Source organism: Somniosus microcephalus, chromosome 9 (assembly GCF_052327205.1).
Source record: "Somniosus microcephalus isolate GS21.2 chromosome 9, FLI_Smic_1.0, whole genome shotgun sequence".
Classification (NCBI taxonomy): Eukaryota; Metazoa; Chordata; class Chondrichthyes; order Squaliformes; family Somniosidae; genus Somniosus; species Somniosus microcephalus.
In genome coordinates, this window is record NC_140995.1 from 165,684,252 (window position 1) to 165,711,231 (window position 26,980).

Genomic DNA, 26,980 nt, shown 5'->3' on the forward strand with positions numbered 1-26,980 from the left:
ACCATAGGGATTTAAGTACACAATTCAAAATGCATTGTACTGGATGGAAGAGTTTCCATTAGCAGAAAATATATTGATTTTTTTTGTGTTTAAAAAAAAAAAAAAAATACTGTATTTCAGGGATACTTGATTCCATTTGTATAACTGAATTATGGCCTTTTGTAATGGTTGGAGGTGTCATCAACCAGCCATAAGTAGTGGCAGTGTGTAGTACCTTGGCTATAGTTGATGGACTGTTCCTGGTACCCTGGGTCATCTTCTAATAAACACATTAACAAACACCATTTTGATAAATCTGTCACACCAAAGAACTGACTTCCATTGTAGTATACTGCTCATTTTTATTGTAGCTCCTTAAATTATTCTAATTGTCTTATACAGTGAGAATTTAAATTCCACTTAATAATTGAGTCCCTTCCATTCCATATACAGGAAACTTTTTTTTATCTGGGACCAGCGTGTTGCCGGTTTATCAAAATTTCCGGATGACGGAGAGGGTTATCTACCGAGGCTATTTTTAACAAAGAAAAATCAAAAAAATCAAGAAATGTGCAGTATACAGTAATTGGGTACTCACCTACAGAATGTTGTGTTAAATGGATGGTGGAAGATGCTTGATTTAAGTACAATACTGCCAGTTGAGGGTAATTCATAACTAAGTTTTATTTTACTGTTAAGTAATTAAACGACTGTACAGTACAGTATAAAGTACTGTAGTTGACTGTACACTTATTCCATGTCAGCTGGGTCATCAGGATCATGCACTTCCACAGATTCTTCAGGCACTTCCACTGATTTAACTCTTTTGGAAGCTTTCCTAAACATGTCCCGGATGTTTGCTTGCTTAGTGGACTCTTGCCTTAAGGTGGAATGCAGAATATGGAGTTGCATAACTTCTTGGGCAGAATAGCAAGGATGCCTTTCAGCAAATTTGAGGAATGAAGCAAATCCTTCTGCAGCTTTAGCCCAAGAAATCATCCTCTCTTCAGAAATCTCATCCTCTTCACTTTCCATCTCACTTTCCTTTTTCTTTCTTTGGATTCAAAACATTCTCAATTATTTCATCATCACTTAGCATATGCACAACAGCAACTTCTCTCTCTGCATCAACCCACTGCTCAATATCACTTTCATTGAGGTGGCGTAGAGGGTTTGCTGGGCCTACATTTTTCACCATGCCAGCCATTTCCATTATTGTACTCCTCTTGGGACGAACATTGAACCCATGAAATTCCTCCTCCTCCTGAAGAAGAACCTTCAGCAAACATTACAGAAGGCCACAATTTGCACCAGGTTTGTCTCAAAGTGTGACCTTTCACCAAGTTCCAGGAACATGCAGCATTAAAGATGGCATCTTTAAGATTGTATTCCTTCTGAAATGCGTGAAATTTGTCATCTTGGCTTATCAGTTTACGTAGGAAGCCTTGTAATGACACTTGAGATTTTGGATAACGCCCTAGTCCATGGGTTGTATGAGAGAAGTTACATTTGGTGGCAATTAAATGGTGAAAATATTTCCCGAAACCAACTCTGATTCATGCGGATGGGCTCTACAATTATCAAGCAATAAAATGCATTTGCTATCTTCAGGTTTCCCTATTCTACGGAAATGTTCCCTCACAGATGGAACAAAAATATGATGGAACCAATTCGAAAAGATTTCCTTATCCATCCAAGCATTTCTTTGAGCTTTGTACTCAACAGGTAAGTGCCTCACATTTTTAAATGCATGGGGATTTTTATACTTCCCAATGACTAAGTATAACCCGGTATGATCCAGCAGCGTTCGCACATGTTAGCACAGTTACACGATCTTTATTTTTTTTGTAACCTGAAGCATTAGCCTCACTAGCAAGCGTTGATTCTGGCAAAAAACTCCAAAATAAGCCAGTTTCATCGGCATTGTATAGCTGCGCTGGCGACAAATCATGTTGCTGCACAGTCCAATTGAAATAATCGCAGTATTCTTCTGCGACGTCGTGATCAGCTGATTTCTTCTCCCCGGAAATATCGAGTCGTCGTATCCCGTGCCGTAACTTGAAGCACGTTAGCCATCCCTCGGAGAAAGTACACTTGTCAGTGAGCTCCATCTTTACGTAGAAATCCTTCGCTTTCTCGATTAGCATGGGTCCGGAAAGTGGAACACCCTCTGAACGCTTAAGAGAAAGCCACTCATAAAGCACAGTATCCAGCTCTTCAAGCTTAGGCTTACGAAGCGTACGCCGTTTCTCTACACCCTTAGATGTCTCCGAGCTTGAATAAAACTTGAGCAGCTTATCCTTCTGCGATTTGATGTCGTAGATTGTTGACGAACCGATTTTGAAATCATTCATAATGCTGATACGCTTCTCTCCCCTTTCTAGTCGTTGGCATATGTCGATTTTCTGTTTTAAAGTTAACACCACTCTCTTCCTTTAGCTTGGACCAACTTTTGGGATTTCCATAATGCAATGCAATGACTAGCAGCAGCGTGGGAGACACACAGTACCCCTGTAAAATGGCGGATCAGAAGAGACTACCAGCAGCGCGGGGGAGTCAGACTCCTGTTACAGGGGTTTTGAGGTGTTCCAACTCCCGACAGCGGCAAGAAGCCGAGTAGTGGCAGTTTGGAGAACTACCCCCACTGACTAACTCAGCCACCGCGGGAGACTCGGACTCTGCAACATTGCCGGTTATTGAGGTGTTGTTTTTGGAGTGTGAATTTTGCCGGTTAATAGAGAATTCCGGATATTTAGGTGCCGTTTAAACGAGAGTTTCCTGTACCACTGCGGTCATGTGTTGCGCAAGTAACCAAAACACTCAAGATCGCCAGAATATCAAACTTTCCTCAGCTTACATTGCAAAACTTAAATTCTTGGATTCTTTCATGCATTTAAATGAAACTGGATGTATGGTAGGACATTCTATCAGTAGTAGTTTTCAGTTTCTTTTGAAATCTAGTACCTTGATACTAGAGCAGTGTACCAGTGTGGCATTGAGGGAATTAGTGGATTAGAACCTGTAGTCCCTCACTTCTTTCTAAGCTCAAGTTCTGCCTCTGACTTGAAGAGATTAATGTTTCCCTTCTCTACAAGGAGGTAGAGGAGAGGAAAAGGAAAAGTAGGAGAGCTAAGAATTAAATACCATTGAAGAAGGGACAAAAAAATTAGCAAGCAGGAAGTATTGAAAAACAAAAAAAACAGTTTTTATATTGAATAGTGTTGGAAGAAGTAGAGAGAAAAATAGACTTGGAGGAGGGGTGCAAGAATAGCACTTGGTAGACATTGTAGACTTACTGGTACCAGAGTGTTGGCTTGACTCAGTTGGTAGCATCCTCTCCTCTGAATCAGAAGGTTATGAGTTCAAATACCCCTTTAGCATGTCATCTAAACTGATGTTGTAATGCAGTATTGTGGCAGTGCTGCATTGTCAGAGGTGCTATCTTTCGGTGAGACATTCAGCCTACCCTGGCTTCTGAGGCACCATCTGCCTGTTCAGGTGGAAGTTAAAGACCCTATGGCACTGTTCAAAGAAGAGTGATGAGTTCTCTTGACCTAGTCAACATTTTTCTCTCAACCAATGCCATCCAAATGCAGATTAACTTGGTGATTTGTCTCATTGCTATTTGTGGGATCTTGATGTGTGCAAATTGCTGCCATATTTTCCTATATAAGCAATGACTGATCTTCAAGAGTAATTTTTGTGAAGTTCTTGAGATGGATGTGATCAGATTCACTTTTTTTATAAATGCAAGTCTTTTCTCTTCACTTTCCTGTTCGTATCCATAGCTAGTTAGGTGTGAAAACCTATAGTTTTTGGATATTTCTGACCCCAAAATGTTTGAGAACCAATGGGGAAATTTTCCCAGCCCCGGGGAGGCGGGACTGCCAGGAAAATGGCAGAAACTGAGAGCGGGTGCTGACCCCGCTCCCAACCCGCCCCTGTGCCATCTTCCTGTCGCGCAGGGACCTGTCTCCTCGAGGCAGGAAGGGGATTAGAGCCAATTAACTGCTAGTTAACAGGCAGTTTTGAGGCTTATCCCCATTTTATGCCTGCAATTGCAGGCTTCCCGACGGCTGCGAACCTCGCCAGGGTCAGTGAGGCGAGCAGTGGGTCTGCGGGGGTGAGGGGGTCGAAATGGCCACTGTAGAGGTGATTGATGGGTGCAAGTGTGGAGAGGTAAGTGTGAGAGTAAAGTTTCTTTACCTTTGCTTCTTCCTGCAGGCTTCAACCTTTGAGGATCCAGAGGTGCCTCATCTCAACGGTAGAGATGACAGAATGGTTGCTGCATTCTCAGATGTAGCAGCCACCTGCTTTCTGCTGACGGGCAAGTCTTGGTGAGCCTTCTGTGCAGGGGCTCACCTTAGAACAGAGATTGTCAGTGTTTGAGAGCTTCTCAAAGCTGTCAAACGCTGACAATTCATCTGTCAAAAATATTTTGACAGATGTAGAATCATACGCTGACGTCATCTGTCACCAGCTTTCCTTTAATTGGCTGGCTGGTAAGCCCGGCTTACCGAGGTCAAGCAAGGGAAAATAGCGTGGGTTGGTCAGACGTCAGTGGGGGCGGGACTGAAACCCGAAAACCAGCAATTGTGTCCCCATTAACAAAATCCAGCCCCTTGTATTTAAACAATTTAAATCTTGCCCTTGTTAAATTTCCCATAAAAGGTATTCATAGCTAAATTCTCAAGTTTCAGGGAGATTTCAACATTTGTCTTCTTAACATTCCTAAAGTGGGATTACCTATTTTTGATATGATCAACTGGACATGCTATCTGTTTTTATTCCAGAAATAATATGACACACAACAGAGAGAAACAGTTAACGTTTCAGGTCGCTGACCTTGCATCATAACGGAATGATGCTAGAGAACGGTTTTTAAGCAAGTAGAGAGCTTGGGTAAAGAGAACATTAACTCTGTTTCCCGCTCCGCAGACACTGCCTGACCACCTCAGTGTTTTCAAGCATTTTCTGTTATCAGATTTCCAGCATCTGCAGTATTTTGCTTTTATATTATTTCTGGACCTTGATTCCTGACTTCCATTCTTTATTTTGTGTAGAAGATTTACTGCAGTGCTTACTTAATTATACATTTAAAATTGTGATTTCCATTGACCTAATTCAAGTGTAATGTGTCATACTGGTGGGGAGGAGAAAGAGGGGATTCCTTTATTTTGCTTCCTTTCTGTACCCAGTATTTTAGATGTTCATTAGCTGTCGCTCAGTCTGGTTGGCTCATTCTGGCTGTATTGTCCAAGGTCAGAATCAAAGCGCTTCATAAACATTTTGCTCCAGTCCTGTTGCAAAGAGAGAACTAGGGCAGGATTTTCATTGGGCCGTGGAGGTGGGATTGGAGGCGTGTGGGGGGTTAAAATCCCGAAATCGGGGGGCACGAACCCGACCCGCCTCCATGCCAGTTTCAAAGGAGGCGGGTACCCGACCCGCACTGGGACCTGCCTCCCTGAGGCGGGAAGGGGATTAGTGCCAATTAACTGCCTGTTAACAGGCAGTTTTTAGCCTAATCCCTATTTTTAATGTTGAAGTGTGGGATTCCCGATGGCTCCAAACCACGCCAAGTTAGAGGAGGCGGACCATCGGGATGAAGGGCTTGGAGGGGTCGAGATGTCCGGTGTTCAGGTGAGTGATGGGTGCATGAGTGCAAAGGTAAGTGTGTTTAGTGTGTGTAATGTGTTTAAATAAGTTTTACATACTTTTACTTAGCTTTACAGCCTTCCTTCAGGTATCGGGCGTCCCTCATCTCACCGGCACAGAAAGCAGAATGGCTGCGAGCTGTCAAAAATTGCAGCATTCAGCTTTCTGTTCCGGGGAGATCTCTAAATCATCCTGAGAGGAAGGAATTAACCTGGAGCGCAGATTGTCAGTGTTTGACAGCTTCAAACAGCTGTGAAACGCTGATATTTCATCTGCCAAAAGGTCTTGACAGATGTAATGTCAATCTGTGATGTCACCTGTTGCCGGGTGGCCCTTAATTGGCCTGCTGGGCGGGCTCAACAAGGTCAATCAAGTCAAAATCGCGTCGGTTGGCTAGAACTCGATGGAGGCGGGACTACAACCCTGAAAGTTGTAGTCCCGCCTCCTTACCCGACGACTCAATGAAAATCCAGCCCCTTGTGTTTATATAGCACCATTCACATCCTCCGGATATCCAAAAGCGCTTCACAGCCATTGAAATGCTTTTAAGGTGTAGTCACTGTTGTAACGTAGACAATTTGGTCATTGAATTCTCAACTTTTGGGTTGCCAGTTCAGTACCATAACTACTATATTACTGCACCCACCATGTCACGCTGTATTCTGGGTATTGTAGTTTCACAGGAGCAAGATTAAAAACTACATTTAAGTGTCCTGTTGTATCTCTTGCACATCAAAATTTATCCATGGCAACTGGTAATCTTTGTCTAGGGAACAAATGTCCAAATCTGGGGCTGAAGAATCCAAAGTACAGGCCTATGCAGGAACAACTTGGTTATTTCTAAAAATGTTAATGATTACTTTTATACATATGTTTTTAGTAATAGTTTCAAAATTGTAGGCTTATGTTTTATTTTTAGTAGTATAATTTGACCTGAGTGATGAAGGAACATGGCACCTGAAAACTGTGGTGAAATTATTTGAAAGATTGAATTGGTTCCGTTGTGCCTTTTTTCTTGTTTTGTTGAACACTGCTGATTCTCGATTTTTGCTATTTTTTGTACCTGCTTCCAGCTTGCTAATTGGTACCTATCGATTATTTTGGGCAATGGCATTCAGTTTTTTTTTATGAATGGTACATTTTGATTGAAGTTTGCACATGTGACAGTTTGAAGTGTGACAGAAGCTGAACAAATGTAAGATTTAAATATATTAACCCGGATTTTGCATTAAGAATAACGGTGATGCTAACTGCACTCAGTTTATTATGGAGTAAATCGGACAGCTACTTACAGACTCAGCACATACACAGTTAAATGTGGAAATCCAGAAGTTGCTGTCCGAGTTAGCCTGCTCCTCCACAGGTTGCGCTACAACAGTACCTCACTGATAGACTGAAATCAGTGTAAGGGTGTGAAGTTGCTGTACTTACCTACTTGTTGCCCACTAAACAAGGCAGAAAAAGTTAGGGCTGGTGCATTCAAGTGTAAGTGAATTTTTAACAGTGTGATAAGTCCTAATTACTGCCAAATAACACCTCTGCCACTGAGAATTTAATTTTACAAGTGTGGAGTCTCATTCGTTCAGAATTTAATTAGTGTTGGAGATCTGTCTCTTATCAATTCAATTCAATTCAATTCAATTCAAATGCTTTATTGGCATGAAAGTTTACAGAGAACCATATTGCCAAAGCTTACATAGCAAAAAGGTACAGTTTTCCAACATTCTGTAGGTGTCAATCGATTTGACATTTGTTGGGTACATACAATATTACTTTTAAACAATATTAATTTTAAACAGTCTTTGTACTTCATTTGGTACGTTCAATAATAATTTTAAACAGTCTTAATTTTAAACAGTCCTCAGGTTGTGACATGTTGTTAGATATTTGGCCCCAAGGTATGGTCTGCCTCCTTCTCCCAGGACTAATCTCAATTTTGACAGGTCATCCAATTCCTTGAAATCTGGGGTTGTTTGGCTTAGCTTGTTGAATAATATGTTTCTTGATGTGTTGAATTTTTCGCATTTTAGGAGGAAATGCATTTCTGTTTCAACCTCGCCGGCCAGACATTGATCGCATATTCTATTCTCTCTAGGCTGCCAGGATTTCTTGTATCTGCCTTTTTCAATTTCCAGTTGGTGGTCGCTTAGTCTGTACCTGGTGAGGGTCTGTCTCTGTTTTGTGTCTCTGATGGTCGTGAGGTAGTCTGCCAGTTTATATTCTCTTTTTAGGGCCCGGTAACATTCTAATCTGCTTTGGCTTTCGGTTATTTTGTTCCAATGTTCCAGGTAGGTTTCTTTGCATTGTTTAATGATTTGGTTCACTCGGATTGGTGTTTGGACGGCTGTGTTGGTCTGGGGCTGGTCAGGGTCCGGCTGAGTACTTAGTTTCAGTAGCAGCTGACTCAGGGGACTCTTTTCTGGGTTTAGCTCTTGGGTCTGAAAGGCTTTGAAATGAAGGGTGTCTGGGGAGCTAGGTTTGAGGTGATTTAGGAAGTTTAGTGCTCGTTTTTGGATGTTTATTATCAGTGGGTATCTGCCTAGTTCGGCTCTGCATGCATTTGTTGGCGTTTTTCTTTGGATGCGAAGGATGCTTCGGCAGAATTCTGCATGTAGGGCTTCTATTGTGTGTTTTTCCCATTTAGTGTAGCTTTGGTGATTTAGCGGGCCCCATACTTCACTACCGTACAGTGCAATGGGCAGGATTATGCTGTCAAATATTTTGAGCCAGATTTTGATTGGGATTTGGATGTTGTAGAATTTTCTTTTTATTGCATATAGGGCTCTTCGGGCTTTTTCTTTTAGTGCATTCACTGCTATGCTGAAGCTCCCTGATGCTGTAATAGTTAGACCAAGGTAGGTGTAGCTCATAGTGTGTCCTATAGTGGTATCACTGAGGGTAAACTGGTATTTGTTTTCCTGACATCTGGGCCTTTTTTGAAAAATCATGATGTTGGTTTTCTTTAGATTTACTGTTAGAGCCCAATTTTGGCAGTATTTGTCGAGTAGGTCTAGTTGTTGCTGTAATCCCTGTTCTGTGGGAGACAGCAGAACCAGGTTGTCCGCATAGAACAGGGATTTCACTTCTCCATCCAGGAGACGGAGACCTGGTGACTCGCTTTGCTCCAGCATGTCTGCTAATTCATTTATGTATATGTTGAACAGGGTCGGGCTCAAATTGCAGCCCTGCCGGACGCCTCTTCTCTGGGTGAAGAAATCGGTGCGTTTGTCTCCAATTTTGACCCCGCATTTGTTTTTCAGATACATTGATTTAATAAGGTCATAGACTTTGCCCCCTATTCCACACTGAAGAAGTTTATAATAGAGCCCTTCGTGCCATATAGAGTCAAAGGCTTTCTTGAAGTCGATGAAACAGGCGAATATTTTCCCATTTTTTGTTTGGTGTATATGTTTTTCAATGAGGGTGTGAAGGGTATAGATATGGTCGGCGGTGCGGTGTTTTGGAAGAAAGCCTATTTGGTTTTTTCTGAGGATATTATGTTTGTTAAGAAAATCAAGTAATCTACTATTTAGAATACTGCAGAATAACTTCCCTAGACAACTGTTGACACAGATGCCGCGGTAGTTATTTGGGTCTGATTTGTTTCCACTTCTTTATTTGTTTCCACTCTTAATCCCATCTTTCTTTCCCCCTCTTTATTTCGCTTTCTGTGTAGGATTTTACAAAGGATTAAATATTCCAATTTATACTTCCTGGTTTAGACTGCGTGTATGTGAGGATTCTTCAATCTGATTGGTTGAAAGAGCCACGCTGATTCTTTCCTTGCTCAAACATGCCACAGATCCCCTGTAGAAAGCTCTGTGGCCAGCTGTCAGCGTGCTGAACGGCTGAGTTCCGCTGATGCAAAATCCAGGCCATAGATGATGCCACAAATTATGGGAACAGAGTGTTTAACGTCTGAACCTGCAAATTTTTTTCTTTTCAGATTACTTGCCTCCCTGGTGCAAGGGTCAAGGATGTCTCTGAGCGGCTGTAGGGCATTCTGGAGGGGGAGGGTGAACAGCCAGTTGTCGTGGTGCATATAGGTACCAACGATATAGGTAAAAACTGGGATGAGGTCCTAAAAGCTGAATATAGGGAGTTAGGAGGTAAATTAAAAAATAGGACCTCAAAGGTAGTAATCTCAGGATTGCTACCAGTGCCACGTGCTAGTCAGAGTAGAAATAGAAGGATATTTCAGATGAATACGTGGCTAGAGGAATGGTGCAAGGGGGAGGGATTCAAATTCCTGGGACATTGGAACCGGTTCTGGGGGAGGTGGGACCAGTACAAAACGGACGGTTTGCACCTGGGCAGGCCGGGACCGATGTCCTAGGGGGAGTGTTTGCTAATGCTCTGGGGGAGGGTTTAAACTAAAATGGCAGGGGTTTGGGAACCCGAGCGGGGAGACAGAGGAAAGGGAAACAAGGATAAAAGCAAAAGACAGGAAGGAGAAAAACAAAAGTGACAGGCAGAGAAATCAAGGGTTTAAATCAAACATGGCCACAGTAAATAATAATTCTAAAAGATCTAAGAGCGTTAAAAAAAACAAGCCTGAAGGCTTTGTGTCTTAATGCGAGGAGCATTCGTAATCAGGTGGATGAATTAGCTGCGCAAATAGAGGTAAAGGAATATGATATGATTGGGATTACGGAAACATGGCTCCAGGGTGGCCAAGGCTGGGAACTCAACATCCAGGGGTATTCAATATTCAGGAAAGATGGGCAGAAAGGAAAAGGAGGTGGGGTAGCATTGCTGGTTGAAGAGGGGATTAACACAATTGAAAGGAAGGATACTAGTTCTGATGATGTGGAATCTGTATGGGTAGAACTGAGAAATACCAAGGGGCAGAAAACATTAGTGGGAGTGGTATATAGACCTCCAAACAGTAATGCAGAGGTCGGGAATGGCATTAAACGGGAAATTAGAGAAACGTGCAATAAGGGCGCAGCAGTTATCATGGGTGATTTTAATCTACATATAGATTGGGCTAACCAAATTAGTAACAATACTGTGGAGGAGGAATTCCTGGAGTGTATACGGGATGGTTTCCTGGACCAGTATGTCGAGGAACCAACTAGAGATCAGGCCATCTTCTCTAATGAGAAAGGATTAATTAGCAATTTTGTTGTGCGAGGCCCCTTGGGTCGGAGCGATCATAATATGATAGCATTTTTTATTAAGATGGAGAGTGAAATAGTTGACTCAGACACTAGGGTCCTGAATTTAAATAAAGGAGACTACGATGGTATGAGGTGCGAGTTGGGCAGGATAGATTGGGGAATGTCACTCAAAGGGTTGACGGTGGATGGGCAATGGCAAACATTCAAAGATCGCATGGATGAACGACAGAATTTGTTCATCCCAGTTTGGCATAAAAATAAAACAAAAAAGGTGACTCGGCCATGGCTAACAAGGGAAATTAGGGATAGCATAAGATCCAAGGAGAGGACATATAAATTGGCCAGAAAAAGCAGTAAACCTGAGGATTGGGAGCAGTTTAGGATCCAACAAAGGAGGACAAAGGGATTAATTAAGAGGGGGAAAATAGAGTATGAGAGTAAGCTTTCAGGGAACATAAAAACTGACTGTAAAAGCTTTTATAGGTATGTGAAGAAAAAAAGATTGGTGAAGTCAAGCGTAGGTCCCTTGCAGTCAGAATCAGGGGAATTTATAATGGGGAACAAAGAAATGGCAGACCAATTAAATATATACTTTGGTTCTGTCTTCACAAAGGAGGACACAAATAACCTCCCAAAAATGTCAGGGAACATAGGGTCTAATGAAAGGGAGGAACTGATAGAAATCAGTATTTGTAGGGAAATGGTGTTGGGGAAATTGATGGGATTGAGGGTCGATAAATCCCCAGGGCATGATAATCTACATCCCAGGGTACTTAAGGAAGTGGCCCTAGAAATAGTAGATGCATTGCTGGTCATCTTCCAAAATTCAATAGACTCTGGAACAGTTCCCATGGGGCGGGTAGCTAATGTTACCCCACTATTCAAAAAAGGTGGTAGAGAGAAAAGGGGAATTACAGACTGGTAAGCCTGACATCAGTAGTGGGGAAAATGCTAGAGTCCATTAAAAAGGATGTAATAGCAGAGCACTTGGGGGAAAAAAGTGACCGGATCGGACAAAGTCAACATGGATTTACAAAAGGTAAATCGTGCTTGACTAATCTACTGGAATTTTTTGAGGATGTAACTGGTAAAATAGATAAGGGAGGACCAGTGGATGTGGTGTATTTGGATTTTCAAAAGGCTTTCGATAAGGTCCCGCATAAGAGATTAGCGTGTCAAATTAAGGCACATGAGATTGGGGGCAAGGTATTGACTTGGATAGAGAACTGGTTGGCAGACAGAAAGCAAAGAGTTGGAATAAACGGCTCTTTTTCCGAGTGGCAGGCAGTGACTAGTGGGGTACCGCAGGGATCGGTCCTTGGACCCCAGCTATTCACAATATATATTAATGATCTGGACGAGGGAACTAGATGTAATATCTCCAAGTTTGCAGGCGACACAAAGCTGGGTGGGCGTGTGTGCTGTGAGGAGGATGCCGAGAAACTCCAGTATGATTTGGACAGGTTGGGTGATTGGGCAGAAGCATGGCAGATGCAATATAACGTGGATAAATGCGAGGTTATCCACGTTGGTGGCAAAAACAGCAAGGCAGATTATTATCTGAATGGCAATAGATTGGGAGAAGGGGCAGTGCAACGAGACCTGGGCGTCCTTGTGCACCAGTCGCTGAAAGTAAGCATGCAGGTGCAGCAGGCGGTTAAGAAGGCAAATGGTATGTTGGCCTTCGTAGCGAGAGGGTTTGAGTACAGGAACAAGGATGTCTTGCTGCAGTTGTACAGGGCCTTGGTGAGACCACATCTTGAGTATTGTGTGCAGTTTTGGTCGCCTTATCTGAGGAAGGATGTTCTTGCCATGGAAGGAGTGCAGCGAAGATTCACCAGGCTGATACCTGGGATGGCAGGAATGACGTATGAGGAGAGATTGGGTTGATTAGGCTTGTACTCGCTGGAGTTTAGAAGAATGAGAGGGGATCTCATCGAAACTTATAAAATTCTAATAGGATTAGACAGACTAGATGCTGGAAGGATGTTCCCAATGGTCGGGGAGTCCAGAACCAGGGGGTCACAGTCTAAGGATAAGGGGTAAGCCATTTAGGACAGAGATGAGGAGGAATTTCTTCACCCAGAGTGTGGTGAACCTGTGGAATTCTCTGCCAAAGAAGGCAGTAGAGGCCAATTCATTAAATATATTCAAGAAGGAGTTGGATATATTTCTTAAGGCTAAAGGGATCAAGGGATATGGAGAGAAGGCAGGAACAGGGTACTGAATTTGGATGATCAGCCATGATCTCATTGAATGGCAGAGCAGGCTCGAGGGGCCGAATGGCCTACTCCTGTTCCTATCTTCTATGTTTCTATGTTTACTTCAGTTTTTCATTTTCTTTTTGCATTTGTTACACTGAATAATATAAAATTGAAATGTAATCTTCAATGCAATATTTTGATGCAATGTTATTCTATCTGTTGCATTCTTATATAGCTATAGTTTAAAACTCGAGGCAATTGTTAGAAACCTGAGAACTAAGCATATTGTTCATGAGTTGTAGTTATCAGAAACCCATTTTTGGAAAAGTACAGAAGATTTATTCACTGAGCATCTGTCCTATTTTGAAATTGTAGGCTTTTGAAATTGTAGGCTTTAATAGTTTAGTCACATAGAATTCTCTGCCAAGTGTTCTGAACCGTGTCAAGATGTGGGAAAAAAATCAGCTTGCAATGTTGAAGTTTCTGCATGATTTTGTTTCCCTGCAAGGCACTAACTTAATTGTAGCTCGGTTTCTCGGTAAAAATGGCCCTAGGCTTTCACTAAAACATTTTATCATTTGAGAAATCCAGTTGAAGGATCAAGAAGGATGACTAGCTTGAAATGAATAAAAAAGGAACAAACTAAATAAGGAATCAAAAGATTAGGAGGGAATGGTGTAGTGGGTTAGAAACTGGCCTTTCACTTCTGGAACTTGGGTTTAAATCCAGCCCAAACTGATGGGGTGAAGATTTATTCTCTCAAAAATGAGTTTGAGCAGTCCCAACTGAGATGTGAATGGGTAAGAGCCCACGGCACAAAACTGTTTGTAATTTGGCATTAATTATCCCATGAACATTCAGTCTTGGGCCCTCTCTCATCCAGAGAAGTCACAGGATGCCTGTTATAGGAAGTGGAAAATTGTCACTTTGCTGTAGTCAGGATGCTCCTCATTGATTGGAGCTGAATACAAGGGACATTGTTGAAGCAGATTACAACACATCTAACCAGCTCATTAAGCTTGATGCTGGTATTGGATGCCTAATTTAGGAAATATTCAATTTCCAACTCGTGTCCCTCAAAAACTCATCCACATTTTTAAATATTAGATGTTTCTAGACTTGGGTTTTAAAAGTCTGAAAGTTGCCAGGGGGAACCTGGGGGAAGGAAAAAAACTGGGAAGGAATGAGGAACTTAGAAATTATTATTAGTAAACAAAAACAGTACTAGCAAAATTAATGGGACTAAAAGTCGACATCCCAAGGACCGTATGACCTACATCCTAGGGTTTTGAAAGAGGTGGCCATTGGGATAGTGGACGCATTGGTTGTCATCTTCCAAAATTCTACAGATTCTGGAATGGTTTCTGCAGATTGGAGGATAGCAATGTAACCCCGCTATTTAAGAAAGGAGGGAGAGAGAAAACAGGGAACTACAGATCTGTTGGCCTCACATCCGTAGTTGGGAAAATGCTGAAGTCTATTATAAAGGATGCAATAACTGGGCACTTAAAAACTAATACAGGAAACTTTGGTTTATCTGGAGGTTAACTGTCCGGAATGCTCGATCCACCGGCAAACATCAGGAGTCGGTTCAGTAAATTTTTTTTCTTTTCGTTGCTTTTTTTTCACCAGTCAGGCTCTGCAAGGTCTACTAAAGCTGTTGCTTAGCTACAGAGAGGCTTGCAAGCTACGGCCGACTGTTTAGAAGCTGTTGCAGGGTTTGTTGCTAGATACGGAGCTCAAAAGCTCCGTATGTTTTAACATTAGCGCTGGTTTGTCCGGCAGTTTTGATGGGACGGCAACAGCTCGGTCCCGTTGGTGCCGGATATCTCAAAGTTTCCTGTAGTAAGATTGGGCAGAGTCAACATGGATTTATGAAAGGGAAATCCTGTTTAACAAACCTATTTGAGTTCTTTGAGGATGTAACTAGTGGAGTAGACAAAGGGGAACTGATGGATGTAGTGTATCTGGATTTTCAGAAGGCCTTCGATAAGGTCCCACAGAAGAGGTTGGTGAACAAAATTAGGGCACATGGAATTGGGGGTAATATACTAGCATGGATTGAGAATTGGTTAACGGACAGAAAACAAAGAGTAGGGATATACGGGTCTTTTTCAGGATGGCAGGCTGTGACTAGTGGGGTACCGTAAGGATCGGTGCTTGGGCCCCAGCTATTCACAACCTATATCAATGATTTGGATGAGGGGACTAAATGTAACATTTCCAAATTTGCTGATGATACAAAGCTAGGTGTCAGTTCTGAAGAGGATGTGAAGAGGCTTCAACGGGATCTCGACAGGCTCAGTGAGTGGGCGAGAACATGGCAGATGGAATATAATGTGGATAAATGTGAAGTTGTCCACTTTGGTAGAAAAAACAAAGTTAGAGTATTTCCTAAATGGTGAAAGATTGGGGAGTGCAGATGTTCAAAGGGACCTGTGTGTTTGTATATGAGTCACTGAAAGTGTGCAGGTGCAGCAAGCCATTAGGAAGGCAAATGGTATGCTGGCCTTCATTACAAGAGAATTTGAGTACAGGAGTAAAGAAGTCTGACTCCAATTATATAGGGCCTTGGTGAGACCACACCTGGAGTACTGTGTACAATTTTGGTCTCCTTACCTAAGGAAGGATATACTTGCCATAGAGGGAGTGCAACGAAGGTTCACAAGATTGATTCCTGGGATGGCGGGACTGTCATATGAGAAGAGATTGAGTAAACTAGGCCTGTATTCTCTTGAATTCAGAAGAATGAGAGGGGATCTCATTGAAGCATACAAAATTATTACAGGGCTTGATAGGGTGGATGCTGGGAGAATGTTTATCTTGGCTGGGGAGTCTAGAACCAGGGGCCACAGCCTCGGGATAAAGGGTCAGCCATTCAGGACTGAGATGAGAAGAAATTTCTTCACACAGAGGGTGGTGAATCTTTGGAATTCTCTACCCCAGAGGGCTGTGGAGGCGTAGTCATTGGGTATATTCAAAACAGAAGTCGATGGATTTCTGACTAGTAAAGGCATCAAGGGATATGGCGATAGGGCCGGTGAATGGAGTTGAGGTAGAAGATCAGCCAGGATCTCATTGAATGGCGGAGCAGGCTCGAAGGGCCGAATGGCCTACTCTCCTATTTCTTATGTTCTTCTGAGAGTTAAAGACTGACTAGTCTTGATTTCAGTATAGTGAGGATGTAGGGATCATGAAGAAACTGTTTGAAAATTGCCCCATTGAAGGACACCGTGGTAAGAGTTGTAGTAATTCAGCCGTTGCACTTTGAGAAATGCAAGTTGGTATGTGGTGTCTGATCTGAAAGTTAAATGTAAAGTGGAATAGTGTGCAAAAATGAATATATTTGGATGATGAGTAGTTGAGTCCATTGACGTGGGTGGAACAGAATGCAGACAGAGCTCTGGGTAACTCATGAGTTAATAGAAAAAGTAAAAGGATGAACCATCAGCTATGGCACAGATCAAGCAATTTGAGGGAAATCTAGCTTTGGTTAGAGACCATACCATAACTTCTTTAGAAGTGAATAATTCCAAACTTAAAGGTTTGATGCTAAATGGCGATCTCAATGGCAATGACAAATGAAGTACTTGAGCAGGTTTCCTGGTGTGCAAGATGAGCTAATAAGGTTGCCAGTGAAAGCTATGATAGAAACCATACCTAATGATCATGAATAAGGCCAGAAGTTTAAAGGTAATGGATACTTTGAAATGCAAGTTTAGAAAGCGTCAAATGCAAAGACAATGGGGTCTAACTGGAAAGGTAAGAAGGCTAATTTTCTAAAATAAGCCATGGTGTGGAGATGCCGGTGTTGGACTGGGGTGGACAAATGTAAGAAGTCACACAACACCAGGTTATAGTCCAACAGCTTCACCTGACGAAGGAGCAGCGCTCCGAAAGCTTGTGATTTCAAATAAAGCTGTTGGACTATAACCTGGTGTTGTGTGACTTACATTTCTAAAATAAGGGAAAAGGTAAATTTAAGGAAATTTCAACAGGGTAGGAAGATCGGGAAGAATTTCAAGAAGTGACATAAGCCCAACGCAAGTGTGGAGGCATACATACTTTGGACAGATACCATAAGACCATAACTTCCTATTGAAATACAAAAGGGTGGATGATCCGACAAACCTGGCAGGAATAAAACTGTCTCGGCCGTAATGGTAGAACAGAATGGAGCACTGAAATTATTGGAGGCAAAAGGAGAGTCAAAAATGTTAGCCTTCTCTTTGGGGGAACTAAACCAAATCATCAGATCAAAGGAGAGATTAACTATACCATCAGGAAATATGAGATGGTAAGCAGGATTCTCGGAAGTTAGCTTTAGCAAGGCACTAGAACAAGCAGATGCAGAGAAGAAATAAAACAGTTGATACTTTTTTATAAAGTTGTATTTTATATGTCCACTTGTGGATTTGCAGAGATAATGAATGCTTGGATGCTTCCGAATGATTGAGGTACCAGGTGCAATAGGGTGATCTGAGATGGCAGAATGGTTTAAATCATGCTGACCAAGTTATAGTACCAGATTTGACGAAATGGGAAGAATTAAACTTTCCGTGCCAGCTTGAATAGCATTAGTTACTTCACAGAAGGATCAGAAGAGTTGGCATGGAAGGTTTCATACTTCATTCTTCCTATTTTACTAAATTTAATACTGTATCTTGACTCACTATTCTGCTGAGTTTCATACAAATCCTGGAGTTAGAGCATGAAAAGACAGCATTTGATTGATTTAGTTCCAAACAAGACGAGACTGGTTCTACAGGTTGATTTCTACAGGATATTTCAAGGCGGATATGATAGTGATGAATAGAGTCCAGTGATGGGAAATTGGTACAGTGTAAAAGGATTGGAAGTGAATGAAATGTCAAGAATATTAATATACTGGGGTGGGGGGTGAGTGTTGAGAAATCAGGAATATGGTTATGCCGATTAACGATGGGTACAAGGTCATTCAGGATAACCAAACACTTGGCATTATTGCATTAATATAGAAGCTAAACCATTGCTAAGAATAGTGATTTCAACAGGGAAAAAAAGAAGTGATGGATTTAATTTTGTTTGATAAAGTTTGTGAATTATAACAAAAGGCACAGTAGATGAATTTAGTGAATTGGAAGGCGATCAGAGTCGCCTGACGCAGGGAAGCTAAGGTGAGTAGCAGGAACGCCAGAACAAATAGAAGCATATGCACCTCATTTTGGTTTGGAGTTTGAAATGGAAAAAATTAAGGGAAATTTGGCAAAAAAGTTGGAGGTGCAGTTTGTGTTTCAGTGACAAATGATGAAATGGATATCAAAATTTGATAAAATTACATAAATATTGCAGTGCAATAAAGCATTTCTTCATCCTGTCAGTGGAAAGAAGAAATGAGTCTTGCAGATATCACAAGGCACTGAAAGGTCCTTGTGGGACTTGTGCCATATTGTACAATTTGGGACAATTTTTGCCTGAGCAGTGTATTTTTATTATTTTTCGGTCCTTTTCCCATACAGTTGGGGTTTATTTTGTAATGAATTGCTATCAGCAATATGATAGCTGAATTTTCAGTATTGTGTTGGCTTGACTTGGCTCCAGCAGTCAAACCTGGGAGACTCTCCTGAAAGAAATGTGTAATATATTAATAGAAATAAGGTTAATATAACTTTGTGTTGTCATATCTACACTTAATTTACTGTACTTGCCAAACACAGCTTTTCTTGCTAACATGGAAATCAAAACCTTGAGTGATGATGGATTGGGTTGAATAATGCCACAGCTCCCATTTCAAAGTATCAACCTTTGCAAATGACTTAAAATAGCATTTAAAAAATATATATTTGTTTTATGGGATGTGGGCGTCGCTGGCAAGGCCAGCATTTATTGCCCATCCCTAATTGCCCTTGAGAAGGTGGTGGTGAACTGCCTTCTTGAACTGCAACCCGTGTGGTGAAGGTACTCCCACAGTGCTGTTAGGGAGGGAGTTCCAGGATTTTGACCCAGCGACGATATACTTCTAAGCCAGGATGGTGTGTGACTTGGAGGGGAACTTGGAGGTGGTGGTGTTCCCATGCGCCTGCTGCCCTTGTCCTTCTAGGTGAAAGAGGTCGTGGGTTTGGGAGGTACTGTCGAAGATGCCTTGGCGAGTTGCTGTAGTGCATCTTATAGATGGTACACACTGCAGCCACGGTATGCTGGTGGTGGAGGGAGTGAATGTTTAAGGTGGTGGATAATGTGCCAATCAAGTGGGTTGCTTTGTCCTGGATGGCATCGAGCTTCTTGAGTGTTGTTGGAGCTGCACTCATCCAGGCAAGTGGAGAGTATGCCATCACACTCCTTACTTGTGCCTTTTAGATGGTGGAAAGGCTTTGGTGTCAGGATGCGAGACACTCGCCGCAGAATACCTAGCCTCTGACCTGCTCTTGCTGCCACAGTATTTATGTGGCTGGCCCAGTTAAGTTTCTGGTCAATGGTGACCCCCAGGATGTTGGTGGGGGATTCGGCGATGGTAATGCCATTAAATGTCATGGGGAGGTGGTTAGACTCTCGCTTGTTGGAGGTTGTCATTGCCTGGCACTTCTGTAGTGTGAATGTTACCTGCCACTTAACAGCCCAAGCCTGAACGTCATCCATGTCTTGTTGCATGCAGGCATGGACTGCTTCATTATCTGAGGAGTTGAGTGGCGCTGAACACTGCAGTCATCAGCAAACATCCCCATTTCTGACCTTATGTTGGAGGGAAGGTCATTGATGAAGCAGCTGAAGATGGTTGGGCCTAGAACACTGCCCTGAGGAACTCCTGCAGCGATGCCCTGGGGCTGTGATGGTTGACCTTCAACCACCACAACCATCTTCCTTTGTGCTAGGTATGACTCCAGCCAGTGGAGCATTTTCCCCCCAATTCCCATTGACTTCAGTTTTACTCGGGCTCCCTGATGCCACACTCGGTCAAATGCTACCTTGATGTCAAGGGCAGTCACTCTCGCCTCACCTCTGGAATTCAGCTCCTTTGTCCATGTTTGGACCAAGGCTGTAATGAGGTCGGGAGCCAAGTGGTCCTGGCAGAACCCAAACTGGGTATCGGTGAGCAGGTTTTTGGTGAGTAAGTGCTGCTTGATAGCACTGTCGATGACGCCTTCTATCACTTTGCTGATGATTGAGAGTAGACTGATGGTGCGCAGATTGGATTTTTCCTGCTTTTTGTGGACAGGACATACCTGGGCAGTTTTCCACATTGTCGGATCGATGCCAGTGTTGGAGCTGTACTGGAACAGCTTGGCTAGAGGCGCGGCTAGTTCTGGAGCACATGTCTTCAGCACGATAGCCGGGATGTTGTCGGGGCCCATAGCCTTTGCTGTATCCAGTGCGCTCAACTGTTTCTTGATATCACATGGAGTGAATCGAATTGGCTGAAGACTGGCTTCTGTGATGGTGGGGACTTTGGGAGTAGGCTGATATGGATCATCCACTCGGCACTTCTGGCTGAAGATGGTTGCTAACACTTCAGCCTTGTCTTTTGCACTCATGTACTGGGCTCCACCATCATTGAGGATGGGGATATTCATGGAGCCTCCTCCTCCCGTTAGTTGTTTAATGGTCCACCACCATTCACGACTGGATGTGGCAGGGCTGCAGAGCTTTGATCTGATCCGTTGACTGTGGGATTGCTTAGCCCTGTCTCTATAGCATGCTGCTTCTGCTTTTTAGCATGCATTTAGTCCTGTGTTGCAGCTTCCACAGGTTGGCACCTCATTTTCAAGTACACTTGGTGCTGCTCCTGGTATGCTTTTCTACACTCCTTATTGAACCAGGGTTGGTTCCCTGGCTTGGTGGTAATGGTAGAGTGAGGGATATGCCGGGCCATGAGGTTACAGATTGTGGTGGAATACAATTCTGCTGCTGCTGATGGCCCACAGTGCCTCATGGATGCCCAATTTTGAGCTGCTAGATCTGTTCTGAATCTATCCCATTTAGCACGGTGGTAGTGTCACACAACACAATGGGGGTGTCCTCTGTGAAGATGGGACTTCGTCTCCGCAATGACTGTGTGCGGTGGTCACTGCTACCAATACTGTCATTCACAGGTAAATTGGTGAGGACGAGGTCAAGTAGGTTTTTCCCTCGTGTTGGTTCTCTCTCCACCTGTCGCAGGCAGTTACGTCCTTCAGGGCTCGGTCAGTCGTGGTGCTACCGAGGCAGTCTTGGTGATGAAAATTGAAGTCCCCCACCCAGAGTACATTCTGTGCCCTAGCTACTCTCCGTGCTTCTTCCAAGTGGTGTTCAACATGATGCTCATCAGCTGAGGGAGGCGGTAGGTGGTAATCAGCAGTAGGTTTCCTTCCCCATGCTTGACCTGAAGCCATGAGACTTCATGGGGTCTGGAGTCAATGTTAAGGACTCTCAGGGCCACTCCTTCCCAACTGTATACCACTGTGCTGCCACCCCTGGTGGGTCTGTCCTGCCAGTGGGACAGGACATACCTTTCAGCCAATGTCCCAAACTCCTTCATCCCCATTCCTGGGTATGATTCTGTGAGTATGACTGTCAGGCTGTTGTTTGACTAGTCTGTGGGATAGCTCTCCCAATTTTGGCACAAATCCCCAGATGTTGGTGAGGAGGACTTTGCAGGGTCGATTGGGCTGGGTGTGCCGTGTCCGTAGCCGGTGCCGGGTGGTCCGTCTGTTTCATTTTTATGTTTTGTAATGGTTAGTTACAACTGAGTGGCTTGCTAGGCCATTTCAGAGGGTAGATAAGAGTCAACCACATTGCTGTGGGTCTGGAGTCACACATAGGCCAGGTAAGGACAGCAGATTTCCTTCCCTAAAGGACATTAGTGAACCAGATGGGTTTTTACGACTTAAGAGTTCCCCAGCTGCTGTGGTGGGATTTGAACTCACGTCTCTGGAAAATTAGTCCAGGCTTCTGGGTTACTAGCCCAGTGACAGTACCACTATGCTACTGCTACTGGGCCAAACCTAAGTCTGGTCAATTTTTGTACTGCTGAGGAAAAGGTCTAACTTTTAGGCTCCAAGAAAAGAAAACAGGGATTGCCCTTCCACTAATGTCAGGGCTAGATCAGTAAGAATGATGTTTTCTCAAACAGTGAAACTGAACTCTTTTTACAGCTGGACAATTATTCATGATATTTAATGATTTAATAAACAATCCCCTGTTTAGATAATGGGATCTAGTCACAAAACATTCTTCAACTGAAAGGTATAACAAGCATCTCGAATCTAGCTTGCTAGAAGCTCACGTCTCTGGATCATTAGTCCAGGCCTCTGGATTACTAACCCAGTGACATTACCACTACGCTACCATTCCCGTATAATAAGGCTTAAATGTGTTTACACCATTTTTAGTAATTATCTAACATCTAAAGTCTTTTGCGCACTTATTGTGTTCCACACAGACTGAATCATTTGCTATTTCAGTGGTAAAAGCTAACTGCAAATTGTTTTGCTGTGTTTTTCCTCTGATACAGTTTCTGAATTGCATCTGATATTCTTGTCTTTTCAGATCTTATACAAGCCACAAATGAGACCAATGTTAACATACCTCAGATGGCCGACACTCTCTTCGAGAGAGCAACAAACAGCAGCTGGGTAGTGGTTTTTAAGGCTTTGGTTACTACACATCATTTGATGGTCCATGGCAATGAGGTACAGCTTATTAATTCTTCAAATTTGAATCCATGTGGCTGAGAACAGTTGTCTAATAATGTAAACTGTACTATTTCAGTTCACTTTTGTTGATGTGCATGGAGCAATTCTGACACTGGAAAATAGTTGTTATGACTTTGGGTAATAGACTGTAGCTTATACTGTGGATAAGTAAATGATAATGTCACACATTTTTGCGTTGAAAATGAATAGGGTATCACTGAAACTGTAACTGGTTTCTATGGTTAGTCATGTTAATTTTAATTAGATTTCGTATACTGTACATGGATACAAGCCCTGAATAGAGCCTCACTTGGTGGTAGTGCAGACTACAGAATCCGATGTGGAGATTATTGCACTTGATTTTCTCATTACTGATTTTTTCCATAATGGAAATTCTGAAAGATTATGAATTGAGTATACTGGCCACTGCACCAGATTCTCAAATTTGCGCTCCCAATAAGTGGGAAGCAACTAGCCGTAATCTCTCAATTTCAGGGTTATAACAAATCAAGGTCTGATGCATTGATCCAATATAGCTTAATAGAATATAACTGCCTTGCTTGAGCCACCATGTTTTTCTGTTAATGCAATGCTTTGACAAATCAATAAATATCTTTGTGTCTGGAAGAATGTGTAGCATGATGCTGATTTGAAACTGAAAAATAAAATGACCATTAACAAAAGTTGGACTTTCATTTTACCTGACTGCCTGATGTATATCTTTTTCTCTCTGTACTCCAATCCTACCCCCCAAAACAAACTAAGCTTACACACAAGGAAATTAATTGCTTCGTCTCCTCTACAGAAACTCCTTTATCTCAAGGGGGTTGGAATACAAATGGGTGGAAGTTATGCTACAGTTGTACATAGGTCTGCAGTACTGTGTTCAGTTCTAGGCACCTCAGGAAGGATATATTGAACCTTGGTGGGCGCAGCGCAGGTTCACCAGAATGATATCGGGGCTAAAATGGTTAAGTTATGAGGACTGCTTGCATAAACTTGGCTTGTATTCCCTTGCGTTTAGAGGGTTGAAGTGTGATCTAATTGATGTGTTTAAAATGATAAATGGATTTAAATCGATGGAGAAACTATTTTGTTGGGGACTATAGAACAAGGGGGCACAATCTTAAATTAGAGCTAGGCCATCCAGGAATGAAATCAGGAAGCACGTTTTCACCTATAGGATAGTAACATGTGGAACTCTCCCAAAAAGCAGCGGTGCTGGGTCAATTAAAATTTTCAAGTCTGAGATTGATGCATTTTTAAGCAGGATAGGGATGAAAGATGGGTAAATGGAGTTCAGGTTCAGATCAGCCATCATCTAATTAAATGGCGGACAGGCTCGACTGGCTGAAAGGTTTAGTCCTGGTCCTATCACTAGGAGATTTCTTTTTAATTTGCCTGATAGCAAATAGGGGATTCAAGCAGAGGTTTCTTGACCATCCAGTCAATTTAGTGTTGTACACCTGTTCAAATTAGTAATACATGCAAGCTGTGCAGGGTTCTGTTCCCAAGCCGCTGATTCCATCCCTCTACCTAACATCTGCCTGAGGCTGAACCACACTGTTCGCAACCTTGGTGTCATATTTGACCCTGAAATGAGCTTCTGACCACATATTCGTGGCATAACTAAGACCGTCTATTTCCACCTCCGTAACATCACCCGTCTCCGCCCTTGCCTCAGCTCATCCGCTGCTGAACGCCTCGTCCATGCCTTTGTTACCTCTAGACTTGACTATTCCAACGCACTCCTGGCTGGTTCCCACATTCAACCCTACGTAAACTTGAGGTCATCCAAAACTAGGTTGCCCGTGTCCTAACTCTCACCAAGTCCTGTTCGCCCATCATCCCTGTGCCCTCTGACCTACATTGGCTCCCAGTTAAGCAACGCCTCAATTTCAAAATTCTCATCCTTGTTTTCAAATCCTTCCATGGCCTCGCCCCTCCCTATCTCTAATCTCCTTCAGCCCCACAACCCCCCGAGATATCTGCGCTCCTCTAATTCTGCCCGCTTGAGTATCCCTGATTATAATCGCTGAACCATTGGTGGCCGTGCCTTCTGTTGCCTAGGCCCGAAGCTCTGGAATTCCCTCCCTAAACCTGTCCACCTCTACCTCTCTTTCCTCCTTTAAGATGCTCCTTAAAACCTACCTCTTTGACCAAGCTTTTGGTCACCTGCCCTAATTTATCCTTATGTGGCTCAGTGCCTTACAGGCGCTATATAAATTGCTGTTGTGGCGGTGGCACACAGCTGGCTAGGTGGGTGGACACGTGGTATTTAGAGAATACTTTCCTAGCAAATTATGAAGAGGCTAGCAAGTAGGTTCTTGGTTTTTGTGTTGTGATTTTAGATTAGTTATGCCAGCCTATTTATTACCTTGTCGGTACTTCTTTGTAACAGATGTTTGCCAGTCCGCAATGTTAAAAATCTTGCAGTCTGTTCAATGTTACATTTTGATTGGATATCATTTCCTTCCACCATTTTTAACAAACTGGGTAGATCATCAAGCTATTCAGTGACCAGGATCAACTGTGGATTTGATATAATTAGAGAGCACTGGACTTGGAAAGGCTACCAGTTGTGCTTTGCTATTGTCATTACTTCAAAATAGTGCAAATGACTGCTATGCTTACCTCCAATATAGAGTCTGGCTGGCTTCCAGATCGTTCATTAAGGCAAGAATTTATTAGAGCTGAAAACTTATGTTTGTTTCCCCCTCCATGACATTGGTATCAAAATCCAAAACTTGATGCCATTTTGTAAATCAGAATATAAGCTTTACCCCAACATCACCCAAAAAAGCTGGAGGAAGTGCTGGTAGTAATCCTGCTGAAGGCATTTTGTTCTGTTCCTTTGCCTTGCATCATGGGGGACAACAAAGTCAGCAGTGAATTATTCATCTGTAATATCGGTTTGAATGAGTTCCAGTGCTTGGGTACCTTGCTGCTCCCATTGGCCTGCAGGCCGATGACCTTTGTTTATACATGCCGTCTCTAGGTGCATAGTTCTGTAATCATGAATGGCAGAATAAACCTCAAATATTTACCCCTTAAAACATTTGCACATTGCTTTTTTTAAACGAAAATAATGGTGAAAATGACTGTTAGCAAAACAAAATATGCAGAAGAAAGTAGATTGAGTGAGTGGTTTTCTTCATGAGCAGTTCTTGTTCAGATAAAAAACAATGTACAGTACTTTTCAGAGAAGATTTAATCAGTATCATTTGTTAACTTTTTTTTCCTCTCAACTTACTACAATATATATTTGCATCGTAATTATCTGCTCAATCCAGTCTACAGTGAAGTCCTTCACTGGCAGATCTGGAGATCTTCAAGGGTGGATTGTTGGGCATCCGGGGCAATTAATTAAATGGCAAGTTGTAGAGTTGATGTGCACGTGTTCAATTTACAGATCGAGCTTATGAAGTAAAAATTATTAAACTGTTCACTAGGAGTGTTTTAGGCGCATATGAAAAAGCGAGGACATCCAGGCAATGGACAGAGGTCTGATGTGTTAATTGACCATCAACAGCCTTCCTACTGCACGTCACTTTAATTGCTGGTGAGAGGACAGACATATTCTGCAACTTACCTGGACTAGAATGATTTTTCTTTTCTGCTGTCCGATAGCAAAATAGAATTGTATTTATGTTAAGCTCTTGTGCTAGATCCCATTACAGTTGTTTCTGCTTGAACTTCATTAAGCCTTGAATATTTTTATAAAGGGCAGTGAGGGGAAGAATTTCTGAAGTGAGTTCAGAACTTTCTTTATCCGTATCAGCCCAACGAGAAAGGAGGCATTGCTGGATCTGGTTCTGGGGGATGAGGTGGGTCAAGTGGCGCAAGTGTCATTAGGGGAACATTTAGGGAACAGTGATCATAGTATCATAAGGTTTAGATTAGATATGGAAAAGTAGAAGGAGCAATCTGGAGTAAAAATACTTAATTGGAGGAGGGCCAATTTCAATGGGTTGAGAATGGATCTGGCCCGGGTAAATTGGAATCAAAGATTGGCAGGCAAAACTGTAATCGAACAATGGGCTGCCTTTAAAGAGGAGATGGTTTGGGTACAGTCGAGGTACATTCCATGAGGGGGAAAAGTAGGGTAACCAAAGTCAGAGCTCCCTGGATGATGAAAGAGATAGAGAATAAGATGAAGCAGAAAAAGGGGGCGTATGACAGATGTCAGGTTGAGAATACAAGTGAGAACCAGGCTGAATATAGAAAGTTCAGAGGGGAAGTGAAAAGGGAAATAAGAGGGGCAAAGAGAGCATGAGAATAGATTGGCGGGTAACCTAAAAGGGAATCCAAAGACCAAAAAGGAGACCTACACATGGAGGCAGAGGGTACTAAGGTACTAAATGAGTACTTT

At 42.6% G+C, this 26,980-nt stretch overlaps 1 protein-coding gene across 26 annotated transcripts in view; it reads left to right on the forward strand.

The window, feature by feature from the left end:
* Positions 1–26,980, forward strand: part of snap91a (synaptosome associated protein 91a) — a 312,251-nt gene that overhangs the window by 87,084 nt on the left and 198,187 nt on the right. For all 26 annotated transcript variants that reach the window (XR_015079572.1, XM_085997458.1, XM_085997467.1 and 23 more), the window contains exon 3: positions 22,463–22,605. Coding sequence is in view for 25 of the 26 variants with exons in the window: in XM_085997458.1 (XP_085853584.1) it covers positions 22,463–22,605 (143 nt within the window). In the remaining variant the exon portion in view is untranslated. The remainder of the gene's footprint in view (positions 1–22,462; positions 22,606–26,980) is intronic.